Raw genomic sequence first — 20,292 nt, forward strand, 5'->3', positions numbered from 1 at the left:
TCACCATGAAGCAGCTCTACAGAGTCCCATTCGAGAGGAACAGTGACAGGGTCAAAGGACTTCGAGCTGAATATGTACGGGTACGTGTAACTGTCCCTTACATTTACAATAGAGTATTGGTGAAGTCCAGTAGCAGCTGAATATGTACCATATCAGTACCACATGGATCTATTCTGAGAGCTACACAGGTACCTGTGTGATGGGGTGAGGGTGCCGTATGTGTAGCACTGTAGTACAGTGACATGTTCCCCTTTTTTTCAGAGAATCTCGGCCATGGATGGAGCTGCACAGCCTCATGAATACATTTTCATTGATGAAGCTGGATTCGACCTGAGCAAAACAAGACGACGGGGTCGTAATGTAATTGGCCAAAGGGCAATTGTGCACGTCCCAGGGCAGCGCGGGGGAAACATCACATTATGTGCCGCCATATGCCTTCGAGGGCTTCTGCACCATCATGCAATACTAGGTCCATACAATAGCCAACACATACTCACATTTCTAGATGCTCTCCATGATATAGTTGTACAGAACAGAGCAGATCAGCCCAGGTTTGTGGTGATATGGGATCATGTCAGTTTCCATCGGGCTGCTCTGGTCCAGGCCTGGTTCTCCAACCACAATCAATTTGAAGTGGTATACTTGCCCCCTTACTCACCATTTTTAAACCCTATTGAGGATGTTTTTAGGCTTGGAGATGACGTGTATATGACCGCCAACCACATGCCCGCATGCCTCTTCTGCAGGCAATGGAACAGGCCTGCGGCGACATTCAGGTGACAGCAATCCATGGATGGTTTCGACATGCAAGAGGATATTTTCCCCGGTGCCTAGCGGGAGAGGACACTGCTTGCGATGTTGATGAGGTCCTGTGGCCAGACCCCAACAGACGGCGGGATCCATGAGCCCACTTATGCACAATTGTCATGGTTTTTTGTGTTTACAGTATAGTGTTTTTTCTATTGCAGTATTATTGTGTTGTGGTTTTTTTTTTTTTTGCTTTATCTGAATTCATGGTACTGCGATGTACACTATTGAGTAGGTCTATTTGCGTTTTTGGTTGTTTGGAAATGTGTCTCCTGTAAATGTGCCTTCTGAATACACAATGGAAATCAAGGACTGCAGTGTTTTATGTAAAGAAGACTAGTGTGTTCCCCCTGATCTGTAAGTGTTTGCATATGATGCAAGTATGTGTCATTTTGTCAACAGAGTTACATTTTGACAGAGGAATGATAGGTTTTGACAGCAGAGTTTAGGTTTTGGGAGTGGAGTTTCATTTTGGCACAGATGTGTATGGTATATTTCCCAGTGTTGTGTCGTGTTTACTTGTGTTTAGAGTTTTGGCACAATGAGCGACGTTTTGCCAAATGTGTTCAAGCAACGGGCAAAAACTGTAATACAGACAGATTATTCCCATTTAGAATTTAAACATTATTAATCATCAATTTATTTGAGCAGTCTTGTAGGAATGGAGTCTAAATGGCATAATCATGGTTTCGAGGTAGAAATGATTGAAGTTAACTCAGAATGATTAATACGAGAGAAATAGTCTAAACTTCAGAAGTCATTAAAGAAAACATGAAACACTACAACTATAAAAGCTAATTAATTCACACCAGGGAGCCCTGCTGTCAAAAAACGGACATAGATTTAACACTGTCTGTGAAGCTCAAGTTAAGAGATAAGTGTTAAAAGTTTTTAGAACATATATAGCGCCATCTTGTGTCAGTGTAGAACATTACATCACTGTGTTGGTCGGTTGCTGGTTATAGACTTACATTAGTTTATGTTAGCTAACTCATAATATAACAAATAACTATTAAATAGAAAAGGAGACTAAAACTAAAAATCTGTTTTTGTTCTTCATATTTGGATGAACACTCATTCAAGAAATTCATGAAATCCTTGCAAGTTAAAGTTAAAGACATACGTGACCTGGAACTTTGACTCTTTGTCAGCGTGACTACAGTGGTCAAGATAAACCTGTTGTTGTTTCTGTTTTCTATGACCAGTGTTTAATAGTGCTAGCTTTTAGGAAGGCATTTTTTAAATTCTTTTTTTAGACTAAAAAGGTATTTTCTCCCTTTTGGACACTGGGACCTTCACACATGTTACTACGATTTGATAATAACTGTGACTTAAACAGATACCTGGAAACTCTCAGCAATTAGTAATTTGTTCCTACATGACCTTAAAAAACTGAAATGCAAAAATCAGAAGCAGACTTGATTATGAGGCAAAGCCATGTTGAATATCAGTTTGAAGTGGAAACTGTCCTGTGATATGATATTATTTCATTTATTTATTTATTGTGTTTCTAAACCCCAATCATCCGTACTAACCACTTTTCTGTGCAGACAATGGGACTCATTGTGACGTCTTATTTTGCAGTAAGCTTTATTTTTTCCCATGTCATAATTACTACATCCACTAGAGTGCAGTGGTACACTGTTGTTAGACCCTCATTTCTGCTTCCTCCAGTAAATGATCCAGTCATGTTTTAATGGGAGAAAGGTCCCTGGCATGATGCAGTTTTCATGGTTGGATTGTGTTTGCCTCTGGATTCATAATTTTTGTCACTGTGATGTTTTGAGGTATGAAATTACTTTATTTACTGTAGTTCATCATTTGTTTTCATAAGAGAAAACACTCAGTGGGATTTCTTGAATAAAGACAAAGCTGTAGCATCAATAACAAGGGCAGATAAAATACTGAGACACAAAGACTTCAGGATAAAGGGAAGTGGTTTGGGTAATATTGGAGGTACATTCCCTCACAGCGTCTGCAAATTGGTGCTTTAAGAATCCATATACAATCCAATTTAATATATACATGTATACATTGTACTGGTGGATTATTAGCTCATGTAGGATGTTTGGTTTAAATTCATCATTGGTATGTAAGGAAACAGGGAAGGGTTCAGGTAAGCACCTGGGGGGAGGGTGTTTGGTGGGGATGTCAGACATGGAGACACTGTCAGGCATTCTGCTGGGCATGGTGCCCTGCTTCCTTGCTGCTGGGCCCTTGCCACTTAGACTGGCAGCAGCATGTTGTTCATTAGCAACAGCTTCAAAGATTAGGGCTGGCTGCCACAGGGTCTTCAGCCAATTGGGACAACACACTGCCAGATCATTTCAGAGGCAGCCAATAGTAAGCCTTAATTTGTTTTGTGTCATCCCTCCCAAATGTGAATTCCTCCAAACCCACAAGGTACACAAATGCACATGGAAACACAATCTAGGCTTTCACTTAAAGACAGAGTTCACAGATTTACACTGACTCTGTGTATGTCTGGAAAGAGGAAGAGTTACATAAACATTCTTTGTGCTTTCAAATGAATGCACCTCTTCATAACACCACTGCCTTCCCACTGCATCTGTCAGCATCTTTAAATTATGATCAGCACAGGTTTTCACATAGAGGCTGCACCCACATTGCTGCTACTACACATGGAGCTTTGTCTCACTCTTGTGGAAAATCCAAGTAATACAACATGATGGTGCACAACACAATTTTCCAAAGATAAACAGTTTTATATTAGTATGTGTCATTACTTGTATTCTGTAAGGCAAGTTAGCATTTTTCTTAATTCAAGAAGAACTGAAGAAAATTAGTTATTTGTTTTCTTTATTGATTTTTAATGCATTTCTCACTTGTCTTACATACATGTCGCATCTAGCACAAAACTAAAACACAAATGCCAAAAATTGTAAAGCATAAACAATGTCATCAATAACAATGGAAAAACAAAGCATTACATGTTCAAACTAGTCAGGACAGGTGCTGTTCAAACCCCCAGAACTTAGACATTTCAGTCATAATACATGAACCGTCCTGTGAACATCATGGTTTAGTCTGAAAGAAAAAATGAGAGAGAAAATGTAATCCTTCAGTGACAACTTTGTATTGTTTTCTCTTGAAATAAAAAGTGTATTAAAGTGTAATAGAAACAACAACATTTTATTATTATTATAATATACATTTATATATTTGTCATATTTGAAAGTTCAACTAAGCACCCAATGGAATGTCATAATACAGACTTAGAAGCTGAGAAAGAAAGTAACTGGACTCCTTTAGGTTTTGTGAAGATGTTTCACCTCTCCTTCAAATGACTTCTTGAGTTCTTAAACTAGATGGTGGGGAGTTCCAGGTCCTTAAACACTAGTGAGTGTTGTCTCTTAAGGGGGTCATTGACCGATATTAGCCATGTGCCTCATCATTTGATCCAATGAATGAAAAAAGTAATTATCACCATAGCTTTTTGATAAACCACTGTGAGACCTCACCCAGTCATATGACCTATTGAGGTCACCTGAGGGAAGATGTGAGTGGGGGTTTAGGCACTTGGTGTGATCCCAACACTGCCAAGAGTGATCTTTATCCTTTAGGTGTTGATTTAAAGCTAACTCTTGCAATGCTGGTAAAGGACAACCTGTGCCAAGGTTTAAATACCGGGGACTCTCCATCGTTTGGTTTTAGAACTGAAAAAACGTCTTGGATGACAGGCGAAACCTCTTCATATAACTTAAAAAAAGTCAAGTTGCTTTCTTTCCAATCTCCTTAGACTATCATGACATGGATGACTAAAAGCCTACATAGACATAATACAGACTGGAATGTCAGATTAGAATGGTGTGTCACAATATAAATCATCACAGCATCATACTGTAATGACAGTGCATGTACATATTTTTATGCTCCCTGTCTCCCTTGTACAGATAATAATAACAATAATTATAATAATCTTCATGGTTCAAATGAGAAGCTAGACGTGAATCTTACTTTTAAACAATCAAATGACAAGTGCTTACCTTAAATAATGTAACTATGATACCATATATGGTGGCGATGATGAAAAAACCAGTGAGGGTGAAAGCCACATTCCAGCTTTCCTCAGCTGTGTCTTCATTCACATCAGCATGCACAATGTTGTCAAATAAATTACAATATTTCATCGTATCTGTGAATAATGTATACATTTGGTTATTTATCACTTACTTGACATTATTATACTAACAAAGAAGCTGAAAAGAGATTGGAAAAATAATGGACTTTACATGTCCTTCACATTACTTAATAGGACCTTATATGTGCAAGAAAAAAAATCAATCAGTGAATGATGCAGTACCTGGTTTCGATATATTCCGGGACAGGGTGGTGTTGGCATGGATCACCCGGCAGGTGAAGACCACCCCAGGTAAGAATATTTCTTGGGACAGGTAAAGGTGGCTCTTGACACTGAACTTTCCATCTGGGCCTCTGTGGGGCTCACTAGTGTTGTAGTTCAGCGGTTCTGTGCCTCCATTTTGAAACCAAGTGATGTTAATGGATACAGGGCTGAAGCCAAAGACCAGGCACACAAGTTCATTAGAGCCCTGAAACAAGTAGACTGATGGCTGGCTGTAGATCACTGAGGCTGGAAAGATATCCACAACATTTTTAGCAATCAGTCAATCAATTTTAATCAGTCTGTTAAAATGATTATAATGGAAATAATAGGTAAATATTAAATGCTAAATGGCAGCTCACCAAACACATCAGTTATATTGTCTTTAACAGGCGCTTTAGATGACTCCTGTTTGACAACACAAGAATACGTAGACCTTGTGGCTTCAGTTTTGGATATGTTTAGTCTGCTGCTCATAGAGTAAGAGCTGCTCCCTGAGTATTTCCATGGAGGACTGTTTACGTAATGTGAGGATGCGAGAGTCCGGCCATCTTCTTCCCAGTGCACTATGATGTTAGCAGGGAAATATTCAGACACTAGGCAAACAAGCGTTAGGATGTCAGACTTAGAAAGTTCAGAGGCAGTTGGTTGTATTATCTTCACTGTTGGCTCAAGGAAGTCTTGAAAAACACAAAAGGAAGAGAACCATAAAAATACAGTCACAACCAGAGGAACATGAAGTTTAGAAAGATTTGTTACATTTCTAATATTACCTCTGCTTTTGCTTATATGGTCTTCATTCCCATGATTGGAACATGGATGTTTTCCTTCACAAGAAATGTTTGTATGTGCATCCCAATCCACTGCTAACACTTTAAGGAAGCTCTGTCGAGTCTCTGTTCCATTGTTATGACTCACTGAGAGATTAGTTAGGACACCATAACTCTCGGGAATTTTGCTGCCACCTACTCTCCAGGTGATGGAGAAATCACTAAGATTAGGGCCGACCAGAAGACAGGTAATAGTCACATGTTCTTTGCTCTCAGTCAGCTGTGGCAGTGGTCCCTGGACATAAACCCCAACTAGCTGTGATGATGATGGAGTTTCTATAAAAAATAAAATTAATTTTAAAAAATGAATACATAAATAAATAAAAATAATATGCAACAACCATGGAGCAGTTATAAAATGTCTCATATCCAAATTTCTAATTTAAAAATAGTTTTATTGTATTCTTAATGATTATCACAATAAGAGAATTTTCACTGTACCTGAACAGAGACTGATTGTTTTTGTGATACTTGTGTTCAGAGACCTGTCAGACACTTCACAGGTGAAATTATTCCCTTTTTTCCACTCAGATTGATCAATTACAAGTTGACTCGTTACTCTAACACGTCCATCTACACTCATGCTGATATTAGTGGAAGTTGGAGACCTTTCCTGAGACTCAGACAACCATTTAATGTGAGGGTTGAAGCTCCATCCAGAGCATGAAAGAGTCTGTGATTCTGAACCTTTACTGGGAACCAGAAGAAGCTCCATGGATGGGTCCACTAAAGGGGGATAAATCAATGCATCTATTAGTCTATTTAATAGAAACCATGTAACTATAAAACAACAAAGATAAATCAGCTTCTACAAAGGGAAAAAAAGGGAAATCTCCTCACCAAAAATATTGCTGATGGAGTTTGAGTGAAAGGTTTTAGAAGAGCCTTGAATCACTTTGCAGGTAAAGGTTTGGTCTTTCATCCAGTACTTCTGAGGGACAATGAATTGACTACTGATTGAAAGTTTGGCTACTGAGCCTTCAGCAAAATTATAATGTTTTTTTTCAAGAATTTCACCACGATTGACTTCTAAGGCGATGAAGAGGTTACATGAGGACAGTTGTTTGATGTCACACTCGAACACTGCACTGTCTCTCTTCGGCAGATCTGTGAGAGATCGCCTGATCTCCACCAAAGGAGTATTAACTGGACAACCTGGATGATCATGCAAAAACATTATTTTAATTGCTCTTTGGTCATAACATGTCTGATTTTCCTATTGTTGTATCATCTTACCTGCAATATTTATGGTCTTCTCAGCAGATGTGAAGCACTTATGCTCTGCTTTGCATGTTACATTCTTCATGTTCTCCCATTGAGTCGAGGAAACTGAAAGATTGCTGATTATATGAGTTGCGTTTTTCTCTCGGGTCGCTGTTTTAGTCACGGCTTTGCCATCAATCAGCCAGGTGATCGTGGCATCAAAATAAGTGTGGACCAAACACGTTGCTTGCATGTCAGTATTTGAGGTAATTACAGTCTTGAAGCTGGGAATCTCCACTTGAATGAAGGGAGAGGAGCTTGGAAGAGCTGTTAATAGGAAAGTCAAAAAAACCAAACAAACATTAGAGTCTGACGTTGTTACAATAAAGGTGAATTTCTGTGGATTATAAGAAAAATTGCTTATTAATATGGCAAGCTAATAAAACAAACTTTTAACTAAAGACTGATCTTAATTAGTTTCACATATTAAGAATTTGCGCATGATAAATGTGTTATTTGAGTCAGTAACTCTACATACTTACTGTGACAAATGTTTATTGCTCTGTTATATTGATCACCATTGGGCTTAGTCTTGCAGGCAAAAGTTGAGCCTTCTGCCCACGATGCCATATTTGGCCTAAACTCACTGCTCAGGCTGAAGGTTTTCTGTTCTCCCCCTGCACTTTGTAGCTTCCTTGTGCTTGCCTTAATGCTTTGATCCCGTTTTTCGTCCAGGAACCACTCCAAAGTCAGTTTGTCTAGAAAGGAGCCACTCAATGTGCAGATGAGCCTTACTGTTGAGATTCCAACTTCCCCATCCCAGACTGAGTACAATGTGATGTTTGCTGAGACAATCCGAGGCACTGAGAAAGAGCAAATATTAGTTTGACTTTACATGCATAATTATAAATTCTATGTGTTAACGCAGCAAGAAAAAAAGTTAATGTCATCTCAGTTATACATACCTTCAGATTTTGGTAAATGAGGAACTGTTTCAGTTTTAAGTGTAGTGTGTTTGTCTTTAGGCTAGATGGCAGAGTTATAATTTGACATTGTTTGGTGTTACTGTGTCAGGTGAAGATAGGGCAGGAAGTCTGTTGCACAGTTGTTATGCATGATAGGGCAGAGTGGTCAGGGCAAGCAGCAAGCGGAAGCATTGAGTAACACCCAGGTCTCAAAAAAGTACCAAAATACAGAAGTGAGAGAATGCAAAGAGCAACGGAGCATCACAAACAGCAGGTGTGAGGTGTGGTTATGCCAGTAAGAGAAACAATTTGCACATTTACATTTCTCATGTCAGTTTGCATGTGCACCACATGTATTTTATTTCACATCTCATGACTTTGCCAAAGGTTTTAGTTCTCAAATCCTCTAATAATAGAGTAAAACGCAACCGACTGTAAAATCTACCACTTTGCATATTTGGTATAGCATGGGCTGCTGATTCCAGATGCTGTGGATGTGATGAACAGAACTGTATATTAGAGTTTAAAAAAGGACAAAATATTAAATACATATAAATAATCTTTAAAATGCATTAAACTTTTACAGATCAACCTTCAAATAATGTAAACAATTTCAAAATAAAGCAAGAGAAAGACAAAATTTAATCTTAATTAAAACATTTATTTTTAAAGACAGATAAAGCTTTTGCAGTTTAAAAAAGGCAGTTGTGATTACTTACATGATAGTATGAGATTATATGAAAAAAAATGTTTGAGAAATATTTTTTTCACCACACTCAAAGGTCCTTTCACAGTCCATTTGTTTTATTTGACCTGTTAAAAGAATAAAAAAATAGTGAACTTGGAGCAAAAGGATTTATTTCATACTGCTCACCACTACTTCATTATAAATAGTGTTTATGCATGAAGTTACATTGCTACACATATATCAAAAAATGTATCAATACACAGGAAACTTATAATGCTGTGCGTTTATTTTGTAGTTGGTTAAATATAGTTGCTGAATAAACTTAGAAGGAACACTACTTTAATATCAGCTGAAAATCACTTAGGAGGTCAAACTAACAGTTGACAAAGCTGCTTATAAGAGATTGTTACACAGTATTAAGTCAATTTCTAAATTAATTTACTTTCAATAATACACATTCAATTGATTAAGGCATTCAGAAACTTGCCATCTGGACATAAAGCACTGGGATATACATGCTACACTGGGATATAAAGAAAAATGAATTCAAATAGTAACATTATGTAGTGTAATTATCTTTTAACTTACACATATAAATTGGTTTAAATCAGCAATATGAGCATATTTTATATGTTTTGCCATTGGCATAGATTATTCCACACAATATCACACAATTTAATGAGTTTGATAATCACTTTTGTCACCATATCTTAAATATTGTAATCAACCACACATGCCACACTGATTTTGAAAGAGCTTCATTTTGATCTGACACGATTTTGTATTTATGGTCTTCCAATATGCAGTGTAATAGAAATTACACTTGCTGCTTCTGACTTAAAACCCTTGTCTTTGTCCATAGAGCTAGATCTTTGAGTAGGGCGATATCAGTATGATATCAGTTGGCCCTTGAACATTCAACTATTAAATTATGTTTTTATACAATTTCAGCACTCTAAGTGAATTTTAGCTGATATATATTGTTTATATGATATTAGCAATAACTGTATAAAGATAATTAAATTCACAACAACAGCTGAATTGTGAAGTAGGTAATCCCTCACTGAGATAACGTGAACCTTTTTCTTCCTTTTTTAATTGTATTAACTAAATATTACATTGGTTTATTAAACTGACATAATCCTAAATGCTTCTAATGTGCATAGATACAATTTTTTCTGTAATCTGCATTTTTTTTGTTGTTTTTACAATAATTGAGTTATTCTGACTCATGGTTAAAATGCAGAATGCTAAATGAGTTTTAGTTTTTTCTATCATGGCTACGTGCTTGATGAATGTAATCTGTCATATTGCTCAATGCTGAGTTAAATCTGCAGACAATGCCAGCACATTAATTTCTGATTACCTTGATAACAGTTGTTCCAAAGATTAACAGCAGAGTGATGAGGAAGAGAAGGATGAAGACGATGGCTACGCTTGCTATGTTATCGTCTCCAGATAGTCCAGGGTGATGAAACTCCAGATAGTCACCGATGAGAAGATCTAGATGAACAAACGTTATTGTGTCAAATAACTGGACATTTCACAACCCACTTTGAAACACACATTGTACGATGGGAACTTATAGATTTTATTTATTTCTGTTGTGGGTTAAATACATATGTTTTGACTCTATATGCTATAGCAGATTCATAGTCAGTCAACTCAGCTGGAAGTTATAATGACAGAAAAGAAAAAAATAAGCTGACAGATGTCGAGTGAGTGTCCCATGAAGATGAATAGAATTTCATGCCCTTTCAGACCTACAATCCTGACTTCTGACTTGCTTTAGAAAGACTCCAGTATTGTTTATTTGCCTGGGAGATTTAAAGGGTTGTATTGAGCAGTCATCTGTTTTTAAGGGGTGCAAGACTCAGTAGATGACACACAGGCACACAAAGACAAGTCACAGAAGCAGTGTTACTGAACTATCTGCATATTAAATAAACATAGACTGTTCCCTAAACACCTCATTTAGTACTGTTGTATTATTCTAGTAGAAATTAGATATTACATTTTTTTATATTATTATTTTGTATTATTTTATAATTATTGTGTAAATAACCCAAACATGCTACTGTCTACATTAGGATAGCACTGTGACTGTACAATAAACATAAAGCTCAAAATATGATTTAAATGAAGACGTGAACTGCATACAATAAACATCAACAGAGTTGCAAACTGTTTTTTTTTTTTTTATTTTGAATCTGCATTGAAACACACAAACACAATGTCATATCACAAGCAACAGACATTAAACAACAAACAGCAGAAGACAGAGACATGAGAAACATCTACTGGGCCGAGCACTTTGAGTCTTGGTTGATGTTCATGTTGAGGTCAATGCGGTTTTTGTCAAATGTTCTGTACCCAATGGACCTGACAATAGCTCTAGTTGTGTTAACCACAGATTCGTGGTACACTACACAGCTATAGACAGCATTGTTTTTCCACTCGTGAAGGCTGACAAACAACTGGCCATACGCAGAATAGAATCCATTGTTTTCAATGGGTTCTGTGGTATTAAAAGCATAACTACTTGAGTCTGCTTCCTCGTCATCCACAAGCCAAGACACAAAAACTTCCTTAGGGAGGAAGTCTTTCACAAAGCAAGTCAGGGTCACCTCTTCTTTGTTAGTTTGTTCTAAAGGAGGGAGCATAAACACTGACGGACGCTCAGGGCTTCCTCCTGTAAGCATGAAACAACATGAGACTTTGTACCACACATACATTAACCAAAATAATACAGGAAGTCAAATCCACACACACACACACACACACAGACATAGACACACACATACAGACTGAGAAGCAACAGTTATGATGTCTTTGATATCAAGATGTCAATAAGGACTAAACACTGTTTCAGAGTATTTTTCTTACCGAATTCCCTTTCATAAGGTTCCCTCGAAGGTGTGAGTAAATCTGAGTGGTGAACAACACAATAGCGCTTTACCCCCCTGGTCCATTCGTCATAGGTGATGTCAAGTTTAGACATGTATATCCCATTTTCTTCAATCATTGGTTTACTTGCTATCTCCTCTTTATTCTCATCCTCCCACATTATTTGAGGTTTATCTTTTTGTACTGTGACTCGACATGTTAGAGTTCCTTTTTTATGTAAAAGCATGTCCTCAGTTGCGGGGCCAGTGATTTCTACTTTCACATTAGATGTAACACAATCAGGACCTGAGTAATGAAGCAAAAAACAGTTAGTGAGCAAAATTATTACAAAACCACATTTAAAAATATAAATGTATATTTTTTTTAAAAGAAAACAAATCTGTTACTCACATGTTGGGATTACTTTGTAAGGCACAGTTTTATTCAAAGATCCATCTTCTCCTCCAGTAAACTGACATGTAAATGTAGTCTTATCATTCAGGTCACTGGAATTTACTGTGAGAAAACTTGTTGCAGAGTACAGTATTTTTCCAGCTGCATTTTTTGAGTCACAAACTGTTTCGGTCAGATCTATTTTGCTGGTGACGTCTGCTCCGTTTTTCAGCCATTTTATGCCATGTTTCTTTGGTGCAAACTCTTTGGCAAAGCAGGAGGCAGTATAGGTACCGTCCTCATCAGAAGAGGAGGAAAACACTTTAAGAGTTGGATTCTGCTTAAACACCGCTGAAAAACAAAGATATACACACATATGTGTATGCAGAAGCAGGGAATAATATATATATATATACGTATTTATATATATGCAGAAGCTGAGATAAATAATTTGCTACACTGTTCATACTATATTGTTTTTCTATATAAACAAGTTCCTTATGCTCACTTTTTTTTTTAGCACTTTCACTTTGCACAGTGTCCAAAAGAAAACTGGATTTGTGTAGTCACCAATAACTGAACTGCAGAGCTTCACTGCTCACTTCTGCATATACATTGACTGGCAAGCAAACACAGATTTAATATTAATGTTAATTATGTTAATTATCAATGCACAGTGAAAGTGGAGGGAGACAGGCAGAGATCAGAAAGGATGAGGATTATTTAGACAGATGGAAAGAAGCACAACATGCTGCAATATTGTTTTTCAGACGGGCGCAGAGCACATAAGTATATGAGTGAAGAATTAAAAAAAGACAATGTACCAAAACTTAATACTGCTTGGATATATTCTTTTTCTCATTCCAAAGTCCATTAAGAAATTATGAATTTTGAAATATTTCATGTTATTTATTGAGGTGAAATATGTGCTTCTATGTTGATTATGATTTTTTTTTAAAAATGAATAAGTTCAGGTTTTTGTTGTAAGTTGTGTGTTCAGATTAATTGTAAACATAAGCAGCTTGGGGCGCATTTACAATAAAGTCAGCCTCTACTATATTTCTTCAGTAAACAAAAACTGGAGATTAACTCGATAACTGACTCTTATCCTTATTAGAAGTAACAATCACTAGATGTGGCCCAGTAATAGTTTATAAGAAATATTGCCTCAGAAAATGTGCACTGAAGTTTACTGTAGCAATGTATTATGTATGTGATGTATCAAGAGTTCAAATAACCTAAGAAAAGGAAATTAAATGACTTAACAAAAATCTTACAGACTATAACAATATCAGCCTGTGCATTTATGTGCTAATTCATTCAAATTGTTTAGTTTTGTATATGTTCACAGAGCTTTCATGTAAACTTGTTATAAGTCAAATAGAATAAGATAAACTGATTAAATGTGAATTAGCATAAGGCTTACGTGTTGGTCTGATATCAGCCTGTGCATTCCCAGCAGCATGATTCACAACACATTGGAAATTCTGTTGTGGATTCCAGTCCTGTTTCCTCACTCGGACTTGACTGACTCCAGTATAAACATCGCCTTTTTGTACTGCAGGGTACTGGATGAAGTCTGTCAAGGCAGTGCTGCCTTTGTTCCACGAGAAAGTCACTGCAGGAGGGTTAAAACCGGTGGCAAGGCAGCCAAGAGTGATCATATCTCCGCTCTCAGTGCCACATGGTACCAGAGGAAACACAGTGGGTGCAGTTGAAGTGGCTAAGAAAGGGGAGACAACAGTAATTAAGATACCAGAATAGAAATACAATAATATACCACACGTTTTCACTTAGAATTGTTTAAAGAAAAAACGAGATGATTGTGATGTATAATAAAGTCCATTGTGAAAGACCTTACATTTTAAATGTTTAGCATTTCAAATGCCCCGAATCCTATTTTGTTAAATACTCTCCATTAGTGTTATATAACAATATTATATATTAATAAGTGTCACTTCTTTAGTAGTCTACACCACACCTTTTTGTAAATTATTTTAAATGCATAATATGGACAAAAATCAATCACAAGAAAACAGAAATAAAATAAAAGAATAACATAAAGTCGGTAAACTTCCTTTCACAGTGCTGATGGCAAATTATTTTAAGAACACATTAAATTTGATTCCACTTTAGCATTGATGTATGAGATGAAATGGTTTACTTACCTGATGAAACAGTGACTGTTGTCCCCTTTCCCCAATAGTCAAAAGCACCGTAGCACAGTACTGAATATACTTAGTTCTTAGTATAAAAAGGCTAAACTATTAATGATACACAAAAGGTCTACTTCAACAGTCATTAAGAAGAAGATTATAAAATCCTATCAAATCACCCAAAATATGCTATCTGTTAAAGCCAATTTTGACAATATCACATTTTTTTTAGCAAATGTATATGAACACAATTCACTGAGAAAATATTACGTTAAATTATAACTTGTATCCAATGGAGACATATCTTAACTGATGATGCTGTAACTGGAGAGCCATTTTCTAAGTCTAAAAACCATTTGATATACTTAATAGATAGTTTTCATACTTCACACAAAACATTTGATACTCTTACTTAAGGATTTTTATTAATCAAAATTGGTCTGAAATTCTTTTTTTTTACATATTCTGTAACAAACTACAAATTTTTTTTGATGTAAGTACTTATTTTATCAAATTTATCATTATAGTTGTAAACAAATGAAAATGAATACATTGTATTGTAACGGGGGATCAGGAATTTCTCTCTTTAGCAAGAAATATAACAATTCGTACCTGATGTGACGGTGACTGTCGTGCCTTTTCCCCAGTAGTCAAAAGCGTAGTCACAGTTTAACAACTTACTGACAACTGCCTACAAAAACCTCACACTCCATCTTATAACAATCTACAATCTGATATATTTTCCTTATAGTTAATATAAAGAGATTCAAAAGACTGTACAAAACCTGATTTTCACCACCATTTAAACCAAGTCTGTAAACTATAAGACATTTATCTCTCAGTCTACAAATGACGGTATTGAATTTTCTCACAACCACAACATTTCTTTAAAAAAAATCAAAATTTAAATGAAAGTCTTAAAATTAAAGTGAAAGAATTAGATCACCTTACCTGATGTTACTGTAACCATTGTACCTTTCCCCCAGTAGTCAAAAGCCCAGTTATCACAGTTAACAGAGTCTTTTTACACCTCTTACAAAAACTAACTTCTGTGATATGGCATTACTTGGTGACATAATTTAACTTTGGAAATAATTTGAATCACTCTCAACTAAATAACTGCTTATATAATTATTTTCTAATCAAATTAAAGAGAAAGAAATACAAGGTTCTTTCTTTTTGTGCCAATTCTTTTTCAGATTTTATATAATTAAGCAGGAAAAACAAGTTAGTTATAAGAATAATGTTAAAATTCATACCTGAACCGACAGTGACCATTGTGCCTTTTCCCCAGTAGTCAAAAGAATGGCCACAATCTAAATAATTATTTACCACTCAATACAAAAACCTGTTCACATTTTTCTGCGTTTTTCCATATTATTTTACGATAACCAAAAAATCTGGAATACTCTCATTTTTTGCAAATTGAGATTCTGAATTCTTAAAAATAATACCATCAAAGATTAAACTGAGAGTACAAATTATAGGCTTGTAATACTATAGAAATTAGTTTGAAAAACATTTTTTCTTTGAAAGAACAACAACACAGTCTTTAAATTTAAATCTTAACATTATGAGAAAGAAATGAATCATTTTACCTGATGTAACCGTGACCATTGTGCCTTTCCCCCAGTAGTCAAAAGCGTGGTCACAGTGTAAAATTTCATCATATCCGACATACAAAAACAACCACCTCCAAGTTCTAAATATGCCAAATTAACAGTGAAAGTTTTGTATTTTTAGTATTAAAATTAAGTCAGAAAGCTCATCTTACCTGTTGTGACAGTGACCATTGTGCCTTTTCCCCAGTAGTCAAAAGCATTGTCACAGTATAAGACATTAACACATTGAACATACAAAAACAAGCACCTTAAAGACTCTCATGGTCCCACTAATGTCGAAAAACCAACCAAACAAAAAACCCAAAAATGCCTCTAAAAGAACCACATTTATAATATGAAGACAAAAACCTTTTTTACCTGTTGTGACAGTGACCGTGGTTCCTTTTCCCCAGTAATCAAAAGCAGCGTTCACAGTGTAATAACTCAACATATCCAACATACAAAAACATGTGCCTTTAAAACCCTAAATACAACGATTTAAAAAGTGTTATTAAATTTTTCATAGAACGGAAAAAATACGTATATTTTTTACCTGTTGTGACAGTCACAGTTGTTCCTTTTCCCCAGTAGTCAAAGTAGTAATCACAGTGACAGATTTCAATTGCACTTTAGTGCAAAAAATATTTTGCCAGCTACTTGTGTCATTTCAAAGGTGATTACACTAAACCGAGAAACTATTACCTATCATTTACACAGATATTACACTATAACATTAGATGCAAAATATAACCAAGATTTTATTTAATACTCTAAATAATCAGCTAAATATAGGATTTCACTAACTCAAAATACATGACATGATCACTTACCAGAAGTTACTGTGACTTGTGTTCCTTTCCCCCAGTAGTCAAAGTAGCCATAGCTGTCACAGTGATCTGTTAGAGTCTGTTTCCAATACAAATACTTATTTAATTTAAACCAAAGGAATCAGGTTTCACAGACAAAACAATTCCCAGTGTACTCTTTATTAGCAGTTTCCGTTGAGACATCCATTTCCTGTGGTCTGGGTTATATAAAATTAGGTATCCTGCCAACAGTTTGTAAACACTTCCTCTTTATCAGACCCTTTGGCAGCTCCTGCTTTTACAGCAACCAACCAGCACAAAGTCAGAAGGAGTTAATGTTACTGATAGAGCTTTGTTGGCCTAAAGGCCTTGTATATATGTTAATACTGAACAGTCAGTGCTTGTTTTTGGTTCAACTCAAACATGATTGATGTAGGTAAACATTCTCCGCTGCAATAGTGAAGAAATTTGAATAACAGAATTTAGCTTTCAATGTTGAGTTAGGTGATTGTTTTTTTTAGTTACTGTTTCATAGCAGAAATGGCAAATAAGTTTGCCTCAAGGTGTCATCAAAATAAAGAACTATGTGTCTTGAAGAAGTTCGAAGAAACTTGTGGACACCCTGGACAGGTGTTGATGAGATGTCCATGTTGCCCACAGTAAAACCACTCACTCCTTCTTTCCTCTGAAGTCAGCTCGGTCCTGCTGATCTGCATCGGCTACAACTCCAGTTTGCTCTCATCACTTCCTGTTTCCTCTTTTGCCCCCCTGAAGTTTCGCACCTGAAGTGGAGTGAGAGTTTAGTTTTAGCTGACAAGAGAGTCAAGTAAGTGTTTAACAGCCAAGTCTTTCTTCATATAAATAACTGAACTGTTAAAAAAAAAACCTTGATGCTACACCATTGGTCCCCAGCCAGTCTCCTTCACTAGGATCCAAAAATCCAAAAATCAACTGAATAGTCAGCCAAACTCCACACCCCTGTTACACATTAAACATATTTTGAGCTGCTGTGTCTCAATTGGACTCTTTGACAAAAACACAAACTAGTAAACAAACTCTGCATCATTTCCATTTATCACAGCTTGTCCCTATTTTAAGACCCTGCCCCGAGGAAGTTTAACTATGTAAGTAACCTTGACATGATCTGAAAAATATGTATGCAGAGTAGTTTGACATTGAGTTAAAAATAATCATGGACATACCATGAAAAGCTTCACGACAAGGATGTGTTCTTTCATGGAGATTGGGTTGAGTTTTGATTGTGGATCAAGAGTCGAAGTTACTGTGGAATGGGCTTTGGTTTTTAAGCATATAACTTTAATCTTAACTTCTGACATCAAGAGCTGGACACAGGGAGAAAGTGTTACAAGTTTTATCAACAGCAAATACTTAAGAGAATGGAGGCTTAGAGCGACAGGTGGTTAGCAGGCTGGTCTGGCATAGAAAAACACAGAGAGTTTACACATGTGAATCCACAGACAAGGTGAGCTGGGTTGCGTAAGAGAAATGTCCAGAGACCGAGAACTGTCTGCACGGAGGGAAACCGAACATGCAATTTGTAGGAGACCATGAAAGGTGTTCCTGCAGACAGCGGGCAGCATGTGGTTTGGAGATGACTGCATGTCCTAAGAAACATAACATGATAATTTTTTCATGTGGTTGGTTAGGGGCTGCAACACAAAAATTAACCACAGCAATAAAGAAACACATTTTTGTCCTACTGTAAAAAAGAAATGGAAAAATGCTACTGATGTCAACTCTGCACAGCAACACACCTGTGGGCACAAGGGAGGACAAGAAAGTTCAGGGAATATTGGATTTTTTTTTACACTGTTAGCTGCAGTTTGGGGATAAGTTTCTTTGGACCCAAATAGAATGTTCACTTTTGACTGGGAACACAAAAGTTGTAACTTTATCTGACAGTATTTATGAGAGTTCAGAAAAAGAAGAATGACTTTCAAACCCTTGCTTAAATATCACTCTCTATCACCGGGTGTCTCAAGACAAACACAGTGAGTGTTTTCACATTATGCAGTAGTGTAAATCATCTAATATGCTGTGTCTTTTGATATATATGCATATGTATTCATTGAACAAAAACATTCTGAGTAGTCATGAATTATCAATGAATGAGTGACTGGTTAGTACAAAATCACTATAAGATAAGATAAGATAAGATAACCTTTATTAGTCCCACACGTGGGAAATTTGTTTTGTCACAGCAGGAAGTGGACAGTGCAAAAGTTATATAGCAAAAATTAGAATATAACTAGAAAAAGTTGCATTTCCTGCAGCGTATTTGAAAGACTACACTGAAGAGTGTCATGAAAGCAGATTACATGCAAGCAGGGAAGATGTGCAGCATCTGTCCCATGTAGTACTTGAACCTTTGCCACGAGATCTCACAGCAGCTGCGCATCCCACTGCGCCAAACCAGTTCCAGTACCGAACAGAGATATGATGAGAGGAAAAAAAATGCGCACTGTGCAGAAGAAGCTAACTTGTACTGAAAAGAGGTGAATCAGCAGACTTTCTGCTGAAAAGAGGAAAATAAGCTGAAGTTTGTGCTAAAAACAGCTTAAGAAGCTGGAATTTGTGCTGAAAAGTAGTGAAAAACTGAAAGTTTTGCTAAAAAGAGGTGAAAAAGCTGAAATTTGTGTGGAAAAGAGTTTAAACAGTTGAAGTGTTAACTGAAGAAAATGTTGCCATAAGTGGGATTCGAACCCAGGCCTCCTGGTCTGAGAACGGATGCTCATCTCACTGAGCTAAAACATGGCTCAGTCCAGCAATCAAAACTGGTGATCACACTGATAATGTGGTCCCTGTCAGCAAAATGGACCAAAAAATGGCATAAAAAGTTGAATAACTCAAAAAGTATAAAAGTTATCATCATCAAAAGATATAGCAGATATAGCAGAAATAGCAGAACAGTTTAAAGTTTGAACTGTGAAAATCGACTGAAAAATGAGGGAGTAGTTAAGCGGCAAAGAAACGGAGCAACTAGAATAATAAAGGATAAAGAATAAAGAGAAACAGGATCTCAATAGTGTGAATGCCTGTGAAGAATTCACACAATAAGAATAAATACAGTACACAACTGTACAGAATAGAATAAAATAAAATACTATATACAGTAGAATAAAATATAATAAAATATACAATAGGAGAAAAATAGAATACAAATTCTATATACAACTGAGTAAAAATACAACTTTGTCAGAAAAGAATATTGCACTTAGTCTTATTGCACATGTGTGGGTTTTTGTGCGTTTGATCAGTTGAAGTTTTTGTTGTAGAGTCTGACAGCAGTGGGGAGGAAAGACCTGCAAAATCTCTCCGTCCCACACCGTCGGTGCCGCAGCCTGCCACTGAAGGAGCTGCTCAGTGCTGTCACAGTCTCCTGCATGGGGTGGGAGATGTTGTCCAAAAGGGATGAAAGCTTAGCCGCCATTCTCCTGTCACTCACCACCTCCACTGGGTCCGGAGGGCATCCTAGAACAGAGCTGGCCCTTCGGATCAGCCTGTTCAGTCTCTTCCTGTCCCCAGCAGAGATGTTGCCACCCCAGCAGACCACACCATAAAAGATGGCTGAGG

At 36.6% G+C, this 20,292-nt stretch overlaps 2 protein-coding genes and 1 gene segment (V, D, J or C); 1 reads left to right on the plus strand and 2 right to left on the minus strand.

Moving 5' to 3' along the window:
• Positions 1-905, plus strand: LOC113020949 (insertion element IS630 uncharacterized 39 kDa protein-like). Its single transcript, XM_026165307.1, has 2 exons — positions 1-80; positions 262-905. The coding sequence occupies exons 1-2, from the start codon at positions 6-8 to the stop codon at positions 778-780; spliced, it is 594 nt and encodes a 197-aa protein (XP_026021092.1). The 5' UTR covers positions 1-5; the 3' UTR covers positions 781-905.
• Positions 906-3,610: 2,705 nt separating this feature from the next.
• Positions 3,611-8,759, minus strand: LOC113020940 (Ig mu chain C region secreted form-like). The segment is given in 9 exon segments: positions 3,611-3,855; positions 4,815-4,963; positions 5,132-5,419; positions 5,533-5,850; positions 5,944-6,276; positions 6,442-6,726; positions 6,841-7,155; positions 7,237-7,530; positions 7,746-8,759. Coding segments are annotated over 9 exon segments (2,082 nt in total).
• Positions 8,760-11,025: 2,266 nt separating this feature from the next.
• Positions 11,026-20,292, minus strand: part of LOC113020942 (immunoglobulin mu heavy chain-like) — a 140,167-nt gene continuing 130,900 nt past the window's right edge. The window contains exons 5-7 of the mRNA XM_026165297.1: positions 12,154-12,486; positions 11,743-12,048; positions 11,026-11,548 (exon numbers count right to left, since the gene is read on the minus strand). Of these exons, the coding sequence (XP_026021082.1) occupies positions 11,154-11,548; positions 11,743-12,048; positions 12,154-12,486 (1,034 nt within the window). The 3' untranslated portion in view covers positions 11,026-11,153. The remainder of the gene's footprint in view (positions 11,549-11,742; positions 12,049-12,153; positions 12,487-20,292) is intronic.

The sequence above is a fragment of the Astatotilapia calliptera genome, chromosome 4 (genome assembly GCF_900246225.1).
Source record: "Astatotilapia calliptera chromosome 4, fAstCal1.2, whole genome shotgun sequence".
Classification (NCBI taxonomy): domain Eukaryota; kingdom Metazoa; phylum Chordata; class Actinopteri; order Cichliformes; family Cichlidae; genus Astatotilapia; species Astatotilapia calliptera.

Coding starts and splice junctions, on each gene's coding strand:
- LOC113020949 (XM_026165307.1), top strand. CDS start 6: ATGAAGCAGCTCTACAGAGTCCCATTCGAGAGGAACAGTGACAGGGTC. Junction 81..261: donor TTCGAGCTGAATATGTACGG/GTACGTGTAACT, acceptor CCTTTTTTTCAG/AGAATCTCGGCCATGGATGG.